This window comes from Muntiacus reevesi, chromosome 2 (genome assembly GCF_963930625.1).
Source record: "Muntiacus reevesi chromosome 2, mMunRee1.1, whole genome shotgun sequence".
Classification (NCBI taxonomy): Eukaryota; Metazoa; Chordata; class Mammalia; order Artiodactyla; family Cervidae; genus Muntiacus; species Muntiacus reevesi.
In genome coordinates this window covers 227,887,035-227,902,962 of record NC_089250.1, presented here as the reverse complement: position 1 = coordinate 227,902,962, position 15,928 = coordinate 227,887,035, and the positions used below count along the sequence as shown (strand labels likewise).

Genomic DNA, 15,928 nt, shown 5'->3' with positions numbered 1-15,928 from the left:
GCTAATCTCATGATCACCCCACATTCACTCTCAGAGCCAGAGTCGCTCTTGCTCTCTGCCAAGCTGCCTGCCAGTCTTGAAGAGCTGGGGGAACCTTGCTGACTGAAGGGGCACCCGCAGGTCTCCACAAGATGGGGTGGCCCTTCTGCCATCATCACCGAGACACTGCACAGGGAGGGACCACGGCTGTTGGGGTGCCTGTTTATTCTGTGGTCTGTATGCTATAGGCGTCTACTGTGCTGGGGTTTCTGTGTCGGGAGTAGGGGCCCTGCTCAGCCCATTCCCGAATGGTTCTCTGCTCCTGCATGCCCATGGAGCCATAGCTGATCACAGTCTCTTTTGAGGGTGTGGTGATGATGATCTGTGGGATGGCAAACTTCTTCTTTTCTGGATTTACATCAGGTTTCTCTAGAAGGAAGAAAACATCCAAGCATTTCATAAGTCTGTGGGGGAAAAAATAAAACTAAAACAGACGATGTCTGTGTTAGGGCCAGAGCAAAACAATTAGGTTTGTGGCTCAGGAAAAGAAATGAGCGAGGTTGAAAGCAGTCAGAACCCTAGGTGAACATTCCAAAGTTTAAACCAAGCAACAACTCAGACACGCAGGTGGTGAATCCTGGAGGCGCCCCCTCCATGAGGAGAACAGGAGAGGCACCCCCACCATCCTGTGGAGAGCCTGAGCTATGGGGCAGCCCAGAGACGGATGCAGGAGAGATACCTGGAAGAGGCAGGCTCTGCCCCACAGGTGAGTGTTCAGACACAGTTTCCACAGGATTCTAAACGGAGTGGAAGCTCTCCATACAGAACAACATCAGTGGGGGTGCTATAGAGCTGGGGGCCACAGCGTTTCCTCAAGCTCCTTACAATCTCCAGGAATGCACAGGGCATGTGAACCACTACTAAATGCTACAAGCTTAAATGCAGAAGCTCCTTACTGCTTCCACCGTTCACCTCCTGGCTTGCTTCCTGGAGGTCACCAGTTTGGGGCTCCTCCACTTGGGCCTCTGTTCAGCCCTACAAAGAGGTCTTTGTGTCCCGTGTGCACACATGTGTTCTGAACAGAATAAGACATCGTCACCTGCTTGTTCCTCACTTAACACCTCAGGAACTCAGCCACCCAGAGGAGCAGCAGCAGTCCATTCTGTGCCAGACATTGCTCTGAGCCCTGGAGTAGCGACCCAGGTGGGTCCTTTTAACACCTACATTTTACAAAAGGAACTGAGGCACAGAGCAGTGCTGTCACCTGCCCAGGGCTGGCAGCCAAGGAAGATGCTACCGCCCTGACATCCAATGCCACACGCACGGCTTCCATGGTTCTAACTACAGCCTAGGGGCGCACGCCTGCACTCGGCTCAAGAATATCCTTTCTTCTTTTTATCACAAGTCAATGTGCATTTGATCATATTTTGAATTAAAATTAAGATCATTTCTTCATATCGATTTACACAAGCTTTTTTACATATTGTGGTTTAGTTGCTAAGTCGTGTCCAACTCTTGCAATGCCATGGACTGTAGCCCGCCAGGCTCCTCTGTCCATGAGATTCTCCAGGCAAGAATACTGGAGTGGGTTGCCATTTCCTTTTCCAGGGTATCTTCCCAACCCAGGAATTGAATTTGCCTTGCACTGTAGGCAGATTCTTTACCAACTGAGCTATGTTGTATATTAAGACTACTTAAAAATATTTACTTAAAAAACATTTTACTTAAAAATAATCCACGCTGGTTAAAAGCTACATATGAAATGCTGCTTCTGGCAGACACTTCACACACACTTGCTGCTGGAACCACACACTGAGTCTTGCAGTGACCACACCCTCCCCGACTGAGCACAGGCAAGCCTGGAGTTCACTGTGGGGGCCATCATGCTATAACAGCTCCCTTTGATGAATATAACTTAGCTTAGTTCCAGTTTCCCTGTTTAAACTATCCTGCAATGAACATTCTTGCATTTATGTACTTACAAACTTTTGGAGGTTTACCTGTCAGGTAAGTTACTAGGAAAAGGTTGGCAAATATTGTCAAATTGCTTTCCGTAAAGGTTATATTAATTTGTATTTTTACTAAGAGATTATCACCAGGGACATTTCTCCACATGCTCCTGCTTCTTTCGTTTTTCTAAACCTTTTCCAAGGCTACAGTGACAGTGGAAGTGCTGACTCCGCCCCCACTGGTCACCAGCCAGCTGCCCTGAGCTTCCCCTCCAGCCCACGCAGGGAGGCTGGGCATCTCTTCACTTGATCATAGGCCTCCCCTCTATCTTCCTGTGAATGAATGTCATTCTGCATTTTCTACTTTTACCTTTTTTGGTGTGTGAGCTTTTTTAATGTTTGGGAAACTCGCCATTAGGGATTTATTAAATATGTTACAGATAGCTCCTGGCTGTTTATTATAGCTTCCTTCTGCAACAGATTCATTCATCTGTTCCTTAATGGCTTGTAGAGTTTGTCAGGCTGGGAAAGGCACCCCCTGGCTCCAAACTTGTAAAGACATTCACTCGTTTCTTTTTCATACTTATTTTATACTTGTTTTCTCAGTTGTCTAGTGAGATTACCTATCTCCCCCACCACCACCATCTTTACCACAGCACCTCTTGGGGCCCCACTGGAGCACTGGACACTGTGTTCATCACTGTGGGACACGTTCACACGTCACAGGGTTCTATCTGTTCTATCCTCTTTTCCAGATGCCCCCTGCCACCCCTACACTGTTACTCTTTCTCATGAACTTTGGGGTCATTTGGTTCTGTCCTCAAAATGACCTGTGCTCTTTTGCTTAGGTCACAATGACTTGCTAGAATAAGAGAGAATTAACACTATTATGCTGCTGAGGTTTCTAACCCAAACAAAACAAGACTCCTTGCGTCTTCCTCAGAGTTTTAAAGCTTCTTCATTTAGAAACGTGAATCTTTTTACAGTTCTTAATGCACACAACCTGACTATTTTTCAGTTACCCTGCAAGTTACATTTTAGTGGCCAACGTAGAACAGCACACATATCACCACGGGCTCCACTGGGTCAGGAGTCCAGCCTATGGTTCAGCTGTCAGCCTAGTCGTGTCCCCATCTGAACCTGGAGACCTTCCACAGCCGCTCAGTTTGTAGGCAGAATTCATTTGTTTGTGGGCCAAGCACAAAGCACTGTCTCCCTGCTGGCTGGCGACTCTCAAACTACGGGAGCTGCCTGCTTCACAGCCACCTCTCTGATGCTTTCACCTTTTTCAAAGGCTTCTCTGATGAGCTCAGGCATGCTCCAGAAAAGCTCCATTTGGGTTGTCAATACCAAAGGTTATTAACCTGATCCCGGAAGCCTCCCCCATCCCCCATGGTCACAGGGATGACCACACATAAGGGCCGAGGCTCCTACAGCCTTGTTCACAGAACTGTGATCTGCGGGCCTCTGAACCCCACCTCCCACGTTACCAGATGCCTTCAGTCTGATTTCCACTCACAACACGTCTGGGCTCTGGACCTATCATGTGTTATTCTTTGACCTCTTGTTTCTGTTGTAAATATTTTTTGAGCTTACCATTATTTGTTCTACATTTGTTTATAAAGGGCTGGGGAGAGGTTTTACTTTTTAATGTAGTCAAATCCTTCAATATTGTCTGTCTTTGCTCTGAGGTTTAGAAAGATGTTCCTAATTGAGGAATCAGAATAAAATGTACATCTTATTTTTTTTAGTCACCTTATTTTTTTTTCCAGCAAGGAAATTTTTTTTTTTTAGATGACTGCACACTGTCATCTGGAAGATGGTACTAGTTGTTCTTCTCCTTTCCCCTTTGAGTTGCCTAAATCAGTTTATAGTCAGTCTACCTTTTTAAAAATTTTAAGTAGAGTTGATGTACAGGTAATCACTTTTTTTTTTTTTTTTTTTTTTTAGGTAATCACTTTTTATATTCACTCAACCCATCTGGAATTTATCAGAGCATACAGCAGGAGGTTACAGTCCACCTTACATTTTCTCTTAAAATGTTAAGGAAATCTTCCTAGCACAGTTTATCATACAAGCCTTCCTTTTCCCACCTGATTTTGGTGCCAGCTTTATCACACTGATTATATATAGACATAGTGGCATCGATAAAATGTACACAGTCACTCTTGTCTGTGTTTCCCATTTCACTGACCTGCTCTTCTTATATGAGAGCCATGTTATTTTAATTATTGTAACTTTTGATGTCTTTTAAAATGTTTTACTTTGACATTATCAATTTACAGAAAGCTGCAAGAGTAGCCCAGAGAGCTCCCTGCACCCTTATCAACTGCCCTCAGTGGCAGCACCTCGGGTGACTCACCTCAGGCAGACGACAGTAGAACAGGGCCGACTGCAGTGAGTGTTCCAAGCCATGTGCTCACCAGTAACCGCTACCAGATCCAGACACAGACAAGGCCTGTCTTCCTGCCACACTTCAGTCATGCCCCACCGCCCCCAACCCCAACCCCTGGCAGTCCCTAGTCTGTCCCCATCACTATCATTTTATCATTGGAAAATGTTACATAAATAAAATCATGCAGCATGTAAATCTTTGGAAACTGGTTTTTCACATTTTTAAAATAGTTGATAATACAGCATTTCCATCAGATGAGGATTTTTTTTTTTTAGCATAACCACAATGGCACTGTCACATCTAAGGATATTATTGACTTTTTATTATCATCTAATACCCAGTTTGATTATCTCAAGAATAACTTAGCCCAGATCCAAACACTACTTTTTGTTCATAGGTCTCTCAACTCTCCTAGTAACTGCTGTGGACTGAAAGTCGGTGTCCCCCTCCCCCCAAATGATATGTTGAAGGCCTGATTCTTGATGTGATGGTATTTGGAAGTGGGGCCTTTGGGAATTAGGGTTAGATGAGGTCATGAAGGTGGAGCCCTCAGGAAGGAATTAGGAGGAAGTGGGGACCACAACCTTCTTCCTCTAGCCGAGTGAGGACACAGCCATCAGACAGCTGTCTGGGATCCTCATAGGAACACAGCCAGATAGGGGGTCTCCCCAGACTCCAGTATGATGAGAAATGAGGTCTGTGGTTTAAACCAAGCCCATAGGATTTGCTTTTTTCCCCTGGGTATGTGGCATCTTAGTTCCCTGAGAAGGGATCAAAACCACTCCGCGTGCAGTGAAGTGTGGACTCTTAAACCACTGGATCGCCAAGCAAGTCCCCACCCCATGGTGTTTGTGATGGCCAGCTGATCAGACCTATAGAAAACTCCTTTTCTTCAAGTCATTTATTTGTAGAAAAGTTAATGGTGTTTTTTTTTTTTACCCCAGAAGATTTTGCAGCATTTTGGAACTGGCTGACTGCCAACTTGTGGTGCCTTAGTCTCTATAATGTATGTTTGTGGGTTTTTAATGCAAAATCTGAAGTATGGACAGAAGCAGTAAGAAGTAAGCGCAGTACAATATATCTACATCACCAGCTGCCACAACTGCAGACCCCGGTCACACCTGGTCTCCAACCGCAGCTTACTTACCTGTGTTCCGCTTACTACACTGCTGGGTAGCAACTCAGCTTGACCTCAGCAGCTGGAAATAACCACTTTCTCACCATTTTATGGGTCAGGAATTCAGCAAAGGCTCAGCTGGACAGTGATCACTGTGGTTTCTGAGGGGCTACAGTCAAATGCCATCTGAAGGCTCGACTGGGCTGACCACGGCGGACACCCACTCGCCAAGCTGCTAGGTGCTATGCGGCAGCTCAGCTGCAGTCGCTGTAGGCTTATCACTTACATGTCCAGCACCCAGGTGGGACGGGCTATGCAACTGCTGCTTCCCCATGGCCTCCCCAGAGGGCGGCGCAGCACAGCCAGCACCCAGGTGAGCCTGCCAGACCCTGCCACCCTTCACCACCCACCGCCTGGAAGTCACTTCAGCTGCTCTACTGGTTACAAGACAGTGTCAGACCTGCAGAGGTTTAGAGAGGGGATGGAGACCCCCAGGTGGGAGAAGCGTTGAGATCACATCACAGAACCTGCAGGGAGGGAGGGAAGTGGCACCTGTGAAAACACATGCACTCCTGGCAATTCAGCACATCCATTTACACTCAGAATATTGGGGGTGCAGCTCCAAGAGACAAGGACTCGTGTATTCCATTCCATGTTTTCTGCGGCATACTTCACACCAGACACAATGCATAGTTCTTAAGTGATCAGCTGCAGTTTCCCACATCCAAACAAGATGCAGAACTTTCCAGCATCCCACAGAGCTCCTACGGGCCTTGTTCCAGTCAGCACACCTCCCCTGACCCTAGCCCAACAATCATTCAACAGTAGTAAAGCCCACTTTTATTAATTGTATGATACACAGAATTTTTTATTTGTTGAACTCATTTCTCTAAAGGTTTTATGGTATTAGGTTAACTTTCATTTTTTTCAAATATAATAGGGAAATTCCTCAGCTTTAAAACTCGAATGTTGGGACTTCACTAGTGGTCCAGTGGCTAAGACTCTGCACTTCCAAGGCAGAGGCCCAGGTTCCATCCCTGGTCAGGGAACTAGATCCCATATGCTACAACTAAAAATCTCACATGCCACAACTAAGACCCAGAGCAGCCAAATGAATGAATAAATAAAAACTATTATTTAAAAAAAAAAAGAATGTGAATGAGAAGGTGCCCCTGCCCTTCTCGAGGTGGTCCTCCTGGCAAACCAGGTATCTGTCCTCACTCCTGGTTCCCACTAAGGCCACCAAGTCCAGCAGCTGGTCTCATTCACTAGTGTTCCCTGGGTTTACTCCACCTCTCTGCAGCATTCAACACTGCCAACAAGTTCTCCTTTCCTAACAACTTGATTCAGTATAATTTAAAAACCATGAAACTTACCTGTGTAAAGCATACAATTCAACGGAATTTAGTAAACTTTCAAAGTTGGGCACCCATTGACTGAGTTTTTAAGTCTATTTCCATCATTCTCCGAAGAGCCCTTGTCCCCACCCTTGGCCCAGGCTCCTTCCATATGGAGTTGGCTTTCCCGGACTTTTCTTGTAAGCAGAGCAGGACCTGTGCCTGGCTTCTTTCACTCATATCTGCTCTGGGGTGCGCTTCCCAGGACAGCGTGTGCCAGGGGCATGTTCCATGTGACAGCACTCTTCACCTGCTTTCTGGGAAGTCCATCCTCATTCTGCCCCTGAAGTGAGGGTGTGACACACATGGCCACACCTTTGCTTGCAGGCACAGGTCCAGCCCGTCCTGGAGAGCTGGGCACTCAGGCCTCTTAGGGACACTTCCCCTGCTAATACGAAGCAAGGTAACACCTCTCACAAACGAGACATAGTCTGTGTGCATGCCACTGAAACCTGTCCAGCCCTCTGCAGACCATGGACACCGAGGGTGGCCAAGTGTGAACACACAATTCTGGATGCTGCCACGCCCAGGGCCCGGCCTCTGACCTCTCCCTTACTTGGAAGACACTGAACCCCTCAGGAGTAAAGCTCTTCTGTGACTGGTGGCCAAAAGCTTCCTGACAGACTGGCAGCAATTTTCCAAACCTCCCCTAGGACTCTGGCCCTTCCTGCCTTAAATAAGAGCTTATGAATTGGAACTTGAAGTCCAGGCCTCGCTCCCATGGCCAGCGTGCTCCTCTCAAACAGTTTCCTGCCTTTGATGACCCCAAAGGAACCTCAGTGTTGAAGTTCCATGCCCAGCTTCTCTCTCCTCCTGTCCTTGTCTGATGCACCGATCGTCTATTCTCATGGTCACCAAAACCCACCACCCTGGCTCCTCTCTTTGCACCCACATCCTGTCAGACAGCAATTCCCCCTGCCACAGCCCCACTACTTCCTACTCTGCTGCGGGCCCACACCTCCCCCTAACCCCGCGCCAAGGTAGCTGCTCAGGCTCAAGTCTGTGGAATGTGGAGGGAGTGGCAGTGGGGCCAAAGGCGTGCCCTCGGGAGGGGTGCAGGCTGCTTTGGGTCTGCACATGGCTTGGCCTTCCTTGATGTGTGTTATGTAGCTACCACTTGGGAACTTAAAACCAATTACATTTAACTTAAATGTAAACTTATTACATTTTTCACCGAGAACTCTCATATTTACCTCCTAGATAAAGGTCCCCAAACCTTCTCCATCATCAGGGCACGCCCCCTGCTACTAGCACCCCACCGCAGGCTCCTGTGTGCCCCATCCTCAAATACACGTCTGGTTCCGGAGTGTCCTACCTCCCCATTCAGATGAAGGCCACTGCCGCTTAGCCGCCCCATTCTCCTCACGGAAGCTCTCCGCAAGCTTGGTATCTGGAGGCTTCTTGGACTCTTGTGAAGGTCTGTCCACCCGCCTTTCCTCAGCCTTTGGGACTATGTAAGTGCGCCGGGTCTTCGACTCCTCATCTGAAAATACATGTGCAATTAACTGGACCTATTTTACTGAGTCTGGGCAATGGACCCCATCCTTCAGTGGCCTGCTCTGGTCAGAATGAAATAAATTAGCTCGAAAGACTTAGGGCATTCCATTTCCCTACATGTGGATACTTCCCCTGATGAAAAGGTCCCTGAGCCACCGTCCTCAGAGAGGACTTGGCGCCGGAAGATTTACGGGGGCAGGGCCGCGCCGGGAAGACTGCGGGCCATCGGCCCTTTACCTTTCCCCAGTTTGCGTTTGCTTTTGGAAAGGCCCATAGGTGAGCCCACCGCCCCAGGCCCCCACCAGCGTCAGTTCCAGCCCCTGCACCACAGTGGGCGCCCTGCTCACTGACTCACAGACGCCCGACAGCCGCCACCCAAGCTCGCGCGGTCACCACGGCAACACCACCGCCCGCGGGACCAGCCAGTCCTCTCGCGAGAGCGCCCCGCCGCCGGAAATAGGTGAGACCCGGAAGTGCCCTCCCGCCCTCCGGTCCTCTCGCCAGCACTGGTCGGTTCTGTTGACGCCGCTGGAAGCTCCTGTGGGTCTGTCTTTCCCAGGCCTGCCGCTGCCGGACCAGCCATGGACGGTGAGAGGCCGCCGCCCTCCGGGGCTGCACGGGGCGGGGTCGCCTTTCCCGCGGGCGGGGCTTAGGCGGGCGCCCCTGGCCTCGATCCCAGACCCTAAAACCCGACCCCGGACTCCGGGGCCTGAACCTGGGACCCTAGTCCCCGACCCCATCACCCGGGACCCCAGTCCCCGACCCCATAACCCGGGACCTCGACCCAGAACTTCGATACCAGAGCCTCTTCTCTGATCCCCGCCCACTTCCCCGGCTCTCCCCAGCGACCGGCTGCTCCTGCTCCCGCCCCCGGCCCCCGCTTGCCAAGCTGCGGTACTGGTGAGGGACATCAGGGATTTGGGCTCTGGGATTCCGGGTCAGAGGGCACCCGAAAAGGAGGCAGTTGTACCAGTGCCCCCAGAACACTACCAAGAGAAATAAGAGCTAAGGCAAAAAGTCCTCATTAGGTACAGGCACAGAAGTTCTTGAGGTAGGAACCGTATGATCCCATTCTGCAGATGGGAAAACAGAGGCTGGAAGGGAGTCCGTGCAGGCGCAGGCCCCAGGTGGCTTGGTCGTTCATCTGGTCCTCCACAGCCAGCAGTACCACCTCAGGGCTCTCTGCCCTGCTCTGCCTAGGAACAGGAAGCATCGGTGATAAAATGAAGATAGGTACATTTGCTAGAATGTTTCAGTGCTGGTGTGACAGAGAAATGGAATGTCATTGTGGAGAAGGAAATTCTATACAAATTGCCTCAGAGAGAAGATGAACGCACCCCATCCCAAGGGCCCAGCACACGCACAATTGGGTTTTGCCCCTCACACTAAGCTTAAGCTCCCCAGGGAATTCTGTTTTCCCATATCCCTTTCCTCCAGGGCCAGGTTTTGCCCCTCCCACCGGAGTCTGTCCCTCCCACCGGAGTCTGGGCCACACCCAACACAGCCTTGCTGTCCCCCGAAGTAAGCACACTGCCTCCCACCTGCTCTAGATGCACAGACAACCTGGCCTTACCCAGGGCCTGCGCTCGTGGGTGGCAGATGTACAGGGCCCAGGGGAGCTCTTGGTTGGGAGCCTTCACCTGCCCTTATGGGTCTGGATTCTGGTTCCAGGGTTTTGTTTCTTCATTCTGGGCTAGTGTGGTAAACAGCTTGAAGAATCATTTCCCAAATTTAGGAATGAGATACACTGAGATAGTTTTAAGATGAACCCCAAACTACCTAGCTCTTGAGTTTGGGTGAATGGCAAATTCAGATACCAAGGGACTTTGCCAGTAACACATGTGCACATGCACGTCTCCAGTTGGCCATTGCAGATTTAATGGCTCAGAAATGGCAACTCCCATGGAGAGTGGTCTCTATGGGCCAGCTCTTTTACAGCTTAAGAATCATCACCCAACTGTTTTTATCCATGAAAAACAGACTTTCAAGTACTATTTTCTTGGACTCCAAAATCACTGCAGATGGTGACTGCAGCCACGGAATTAAAAGACACTTGCTCGCAAAAAAAAAAAAAAAAAGACACTTGCTCCTTGGAAGAAAAGCTATGACAAACCTAGACAGCATATTAAGAAGTAGAGACATCACTTTACCAACAAAGGTCCTTCTAGTCAAAGCTATGGTTTTTCTAGTAGTTATGTACAGATGTGAGAGTTGGACCATAAAGAAGTCTGAGCACTGAAGATGCTTTTGAACTGTGGTGCTGGAGAACTCTTGAGGGTCCCTTAGACTGCAAGATCAAATCAGTCAATCCTACAGGAAATCAACCCTGAATATTCATTGAAGGACTGATGCTAAAGCTGAAGCTCCAATACTCTGGCAACCTGATGTGAAGAGCTAACTCACTGAAAAAGATCCTGAGGCTGGGAAAGATTGAGGGCAAAAGGAGAAGAGGTGGCAGAGGATGAGATGGTTAAATAGCGCTGCCAACTCAATGGTCATGAGGTTGAGCAAACTCCAGGAGATAGTGAAAGACAGGGAAGCCTGGCGTGCTGCAGTCCATGGAGTTGCAAAGAGTCAGACAAGACTTAGCAACTGAACAACAAATAGTAAACCTTACTAGATTGGGGAGAACTCCCAAGGGTCCTTTGTAAAGCTGCACTGATTATAGACCATACTGAGTTTTCACTGTGGGCTGCGCTCATACTCTTAAGGTCACCTGGTGCTGTCCAGGTGTTTCCTAGAGGTGTCAGGGGGTCAGGGTAACTCTCATTGCCCGAGCTTTGTGGCTTAGGAGGTGCCAAGCTGGTGTGAGTGGGCCTCCCTGCAGGCCCCAGTTCTATGCCAGCTCTTCACATTTAGGGGAGGTAGTGACCCCATCAGCTGACTAGGAGTGCTGCTTGTCACATTCCTCACGGTCTTTTAATCATCTCTTTGCAGACACCCTGTTCCAGCTGAAGGTATGTGCTGATCAGCCTTTCACCCTGACCCTATCCTGGTGGTTGTCAGTGGGGACAGATGGTGCGAGTCACACTTGGGACAGTGCTCAGCCAGACTGATGACCGAGGGGTCAGGGATACGCCTTGCTGGCTTTTCTTGTGCTGAGCGGAAGCGGGTCACTTGGACTCGTCTGTGAGGGTGACTGTGTGTACATCCTGTAAATGTTCCATGTAGTGTTTAAAATGGTGGCCTCATGTCCCTCAGAGTCACACACGGGACAGCATTCTTTCTGGCGGCGAGCGTCCCTCCTGCCTGCGATGTTGGCAGGCTCTGTCAGAGTTCCTTAGTCCCTCAGAGGGAACACCCACGCGGGCTCTGAAGGACAAGGGAGTGAGATTGTCCGATCCTGACTGTAGCAGCTGCACTGGCTCAGCCCTGGGGCCTCCAGACCAGATTCCCAGTTTCAGGACAACCTGGACTTTTCCCCAAGGAATGGAGGGCGGGAGGTAGACACACAAGAAACCTTTTCTCTACAACAGGACATCCTGAGTGACTCTGGCTGAGAGAACACTGCTGGCTTCTGGGAGGCCACTTGTTCCCCTGGCTCATCTGGGCCTTCTCCCTGCCAGTTTCTAGTCATCAGAGGCCTGGGGGCCGCTCTGACCAGGGCTGAGGTGTGCGAGGCCACGCCAGGGGCTCCGTGTTGGAACTGACTGGTGGGTCCCAGGGCACCTGGCCAGAGGAATGGACCTTGTTTAGCAGCAGTGGCCCGGTGTGTACTTCAGGCTGTGCACAGGGTGGGTCGGGGCCAGGCAAGACTGGATTCAGCAGGCAGAGGACTGGAGGCCGTGGAGCCGCTGACATGAGGGGCCCTGGTGGGTGGGACAGGAGAAGGGCGGTGCCGGCCCACTCAGCTGTGCACAGGGACACCTGACGCCAGCCCCGCTGGGCACCTGGAGTGGCGCTCCCGGGACCGAGGAACTGATTTTTCACTTGTACATAATTTTAAGTAATTTAAACTTAAATAGCCACATGGGTCTAGTGCCTACTGGACTGGACAGTGCAGGAAGAGAGAATGGTCCAAGGGTCGGGCGATGCAGATGTTGATTTGAAGGCCTCTCAGGATTGAGTTTGATGACCAGGAAGGGGGTTGATTTTGGAGACAGCGCCCTGTGGCCGTGAACCTGCAGTTAGGGAGCTGGTGACCTATATGGGCCAGACCATGGGAGCAGGGCACATGTCAGCCTGAGGCCTGGACACCAAGGCATTCATCTGTTCGCTTCACAGCCAGACGGCAGGAGGAGGTCAGAGAGGGAGGGGTTTACGCTGGTGAGACCTGTGGGCAGTTTCTCAGCAGGCCCCCAGCTGCTGTTCTATGGAACAGGCTGGAAGGTGGGGCCCAGGTCCCAGCAGCCAGCCTGCGTGTAGAGGGAAGGCAGTTGCAGGCACAGCTCATGGACAGGATGCTGGGAGGGGAGCGGATTGTCCAGCTGAGGCGGCAGTCCCTCGGGTGGACTTGAGGCCCAGGAGGGCAGGGAGTGGGCCGTGCAGGCTGCTGCGGTGACCCGGCCTCCTTACCTCAGTTCACGGCGAAGCAGCTGGAGAAGCTGGCCAAGAAGGCGGAGAAGGACTCCAAGTCAGAGCAGGCCAAGGTGAAGAAGGTGAGTGTGGGCCCTGACGCGGCCGGGCCATCCTGTTGGTCCTGTGCTCTGACCCTCCGTGGGGTGGGGCGAGGCTGGAGGCTCCTGGGGTCGCCCCCGCTCTTGGGGGACTTGCTTGCAGCTACTGGTTACAGCTGTTGAGTGGCTGCAGTAGCTCTTGGGCTGTTGGCCGGTCTGAGTGACCTGGTGCCCTGGGAAAGAAAGGGAATGCAGCCGACCCTGCGGTCTGAAGCCTTGTTCCCCAGAGGGTCAGCACTGGCCACACTGGCCTTTCCAGCTCTGCTTCCAGGTGGACAGATGCTGTGTGTGACCCAGGAGGAGCTGAGGGGGCTGGGCACGGCAGTGGAGAGGACACCTGGAAAGGCGGCCATGGTCTTTGGGCTTGGCTTTCTTTTGTCTGATCCTCTTTGGGGGCTGGTTGGGGTCCTGGTTCTAGACACCCTCACTCCTAAGACATTTCTGGGGTGAACACCTGGGGAAAGGCTGAGAAGGGGCCACCCCCCCCCACCAGCAGACAGAGCCCCAGGATGGGACCCCAGCTGGCATCTCCCTCATGAATTTCAGGCCCTTCAGCAGAAGAATGTAGAGTGTGCACGTGTGTATGCCGAGAACGCCATCCGCAAAAAGAATGAAGGTGTGAACTGGCTCCGCATGGCGTCCCGCGTGGATGCCGTGGCCTCTAAGGTGCAGACAGCCGTGACCATGAAGGGGGTGAGTACTTGGCCAGCAGCCGCGACTGGCTCCTGCTGGCAGAGTTGAGGGTGCAGCTGGGACAGGTGTCATCCCGGGATTCCCTCTCTACAGTCAGGCAGGTGCCAGACACACCCCGAAGGCTCTTAAGTGTCCACAGCCTGGGTCTCCTCCTGTCCATTCTTCCATTGACAGCACTGTCTGGGGATGTGCCATGCAGGGAACCATGGGGCCTGAGGGCCCTGCCCACCTCCTCATTCCTGCCTCTGCCAGGTGACCAAGAACATGGCGCAGGTGACCAAAGCCCTGGACCGGGCACTCAGCACCATGGACCTGCAGAAGGTCTCTGCGGTGATGGACAGGTTCGAGCAGCAGGTGCAGAACCTGGATGTACACACGTCGGTACGTAAGCCCAGGTGTGCCGGTGATGGCAGCGTCTGCTCCCTCCCTCCACCTGAGGCAGTCACCCCCTGGGAGCCTGGTTCCTTGTGTGGAGTCCAGACCAGCCCACAGAGGTCCAGCAGGGGAGAGGGGGCCCGGGGCTGGGGTGGGTGCCCTGCGGGCAGCTGTGCCCCAGGCCCAGCACTCTGGAGAGTGTGCGCTGGGGAGAGCGCCAGAAGGGACTGGAGGGGCAGGGGGAGTCCTGGGGCACCCTGACTGCTCAGCACTCCACCCCCAGGTGATGGAAGACTCCATGAGCTCGGCCACCACGCTGACCACGCCACAGGAGCAGGTGGACAGCCTCATCCTACAGATAGCGGAGGAAAACGGCCTAGAAGTGCTGGACCAGCTCAGCCAGCTGCCCGAGGGTGCCTCTGCTGTGGGCGAGAGCTCTGTGCGCAGCCAGGAGGACCAGCTGTCCCGGAGGTGGGTGGGGCGGTGGGAGGGGCGCAGAAACTTGGTCCCCTGTGTCTGCAACGAGGGTGGGAGACGTCAGGCAGCTCACCATAGGAGAGAAGGAAGGCAACTAGGACAGCCTGGAAGAGGTGAGGGAGCTGTTGCGGGGCTTCAGAGGGTCCTGTTGTTGTTTGCAGGTTGGCTGCCCTGAGGAATTAGCAGAGCTCGCCCCAGCGCCCCTTCCTGGCCTGGGGGAAGACTGGGAAGGCCGCCTCCACCCGCTCCCTCTGGTCTGGCCTTTCTGTCGAACGAGCCTACAGCCTGCGACAGCACTGGCCCCTGCTGCTCTCAGCCTCTCACCTGCCAGCCCTGGGACTCTTCCTCTTGTCTGAGTGTGGGTGTGGGTCTGTGCCCTGCAGGGTGAGTTTGCACAAACTTCTGACTTCTGTGGGTGATTTCTGTGACTCTGGGCCAACCAGCTGGGCAGTCTGCAGGCTCCCTCCATCCACCACCTGCTAAGAAATTCACAGGGACTGGCCAGTGGTCTCCATGTGGATATGGGGACCTTCAGACTCCATGATGGCAGACTTGTGGGGAGCAGTCAGCCAGCCGGGGTCAGGGCGGCTCCCTGTTGCCAGCTTCCCCCGACCCCCAGGCTCCCTGCTCCAGCTGGAACCTGGTCCTGCTGCTGGATGGGCTCAGGCTCTTCCCCCTCCTGGGGGGACGTTTTTCCCGTAATTGTAGTAACAGGGTGCCTCCCCTGACTGGCTCTTGCTGCATGGTGGGCCCACGCCATTGACTTTGAAGCTGGAGTGACAGATAGGAGAGCCACAGTGGGGCCCGCGGCAGCACTGGTTCAGATGACATGCGGGAGCCTGAGAGGAGCTTCAGACAGGCTGCACGTTTCTGTTTTCTTCAGTTCCTAAAGTTTACTTCGTTTTCCTGAAGCTCCCAGGGTTTTTTGTTTTTGTTTTTGCCAAAAGAGAAGGAGCAGTAGACAGGAAGCGTCAGCTGGAGAGCACTGGTGGTCGGTGCTGACCAGAGGCCTCGGACCAACCGTCCTCACAGCGATGCTCTTGTGGACAGAAATGTGGGAGAGCTTTCCCAAGGCTCACTGCATTTCATTCCTCCAGGACTTGGAGGCCACAGGTGTTCTGTACAGTAAGATAATGGTGTGAGACCAGAGAGACGGGGGTCAAGAGTGTCTGGTTTTTCTTCTGTGATGACCACCTCGCCTTACACTCTCGTCATCCCTTGGGATTCCCATGTGCTGGGGGTCCCGAGAGGGTCCCAAGTGTGTCCCCAGGGGGTGTGGAGCCCCACCAGGACACACAGTGGGGGCAGAGGCTACTCCTCGTCAAAAGGCAGCTGGTGACGCTTGCCTTTTCCTGAAATGCTGTTCTGAGTAAAAAAGATTGACTTCTGAAAACCGTTTCCATCTTTCTTTCAGTGGCTGGCGGGAAGGGGGA

The 15,928-nt window shown here is 52.2% G+C and overlaps 2 protein-coding genes across 2 annotated transcripts; one reads left to right on the top strand and one right to left on the bottom strand.

Annotated features, from left to right (window-relative positions):
* Positions 1–202: 202 nt before the first annotated feature.
* On the bottom strand, positions 203–8,611 carry SPATA33 (spermatogenesis associated 33). The gene is made up of 3 exons (XM_065925226.1): positions 8,572–8,611; positions 8,153–8,320; positions 203–408 (listed from the first exon to the last, which is right to left on the bottom strand). The coding sequence occupies exons 1-3, from the start codon at positions 8,606–8,608 to the stop codon at positions 203–205; spliced, it is 411 nt and encodes a 136-aa protein (XP_065781298.1). The 5' UTR covers positions 8,609–8,611.
* A 176-nt stretch (positions 8,612–8,787) lies between these two features.
* On the top strand, positions 8,788–15,882 carry CHMP1A (charged multivesicular body protein 1A). Its single transcript, XM_065925220.1, has 7 exons — positions 8,788–8,922; positions 11,272–11,291; positions 12,855–12,932; positions 13,497–13,643; positions 13,896–14,024; positions 14,302–14,489; positions 14,657–15,882. Exons 1-7 carry the CDS (start codon positions 8,916–8,918, stop codon positions 14,676–14,678), a joined length of 591 nt encoding a protein of 196 aa, XP_065781292.1. The 5' UTR covers positions 8,788–8,915; the 3' UTR covers positions 14,679–15,882.
* Positions 15,883–15,928: the final 46 nt, after the last annotated feature.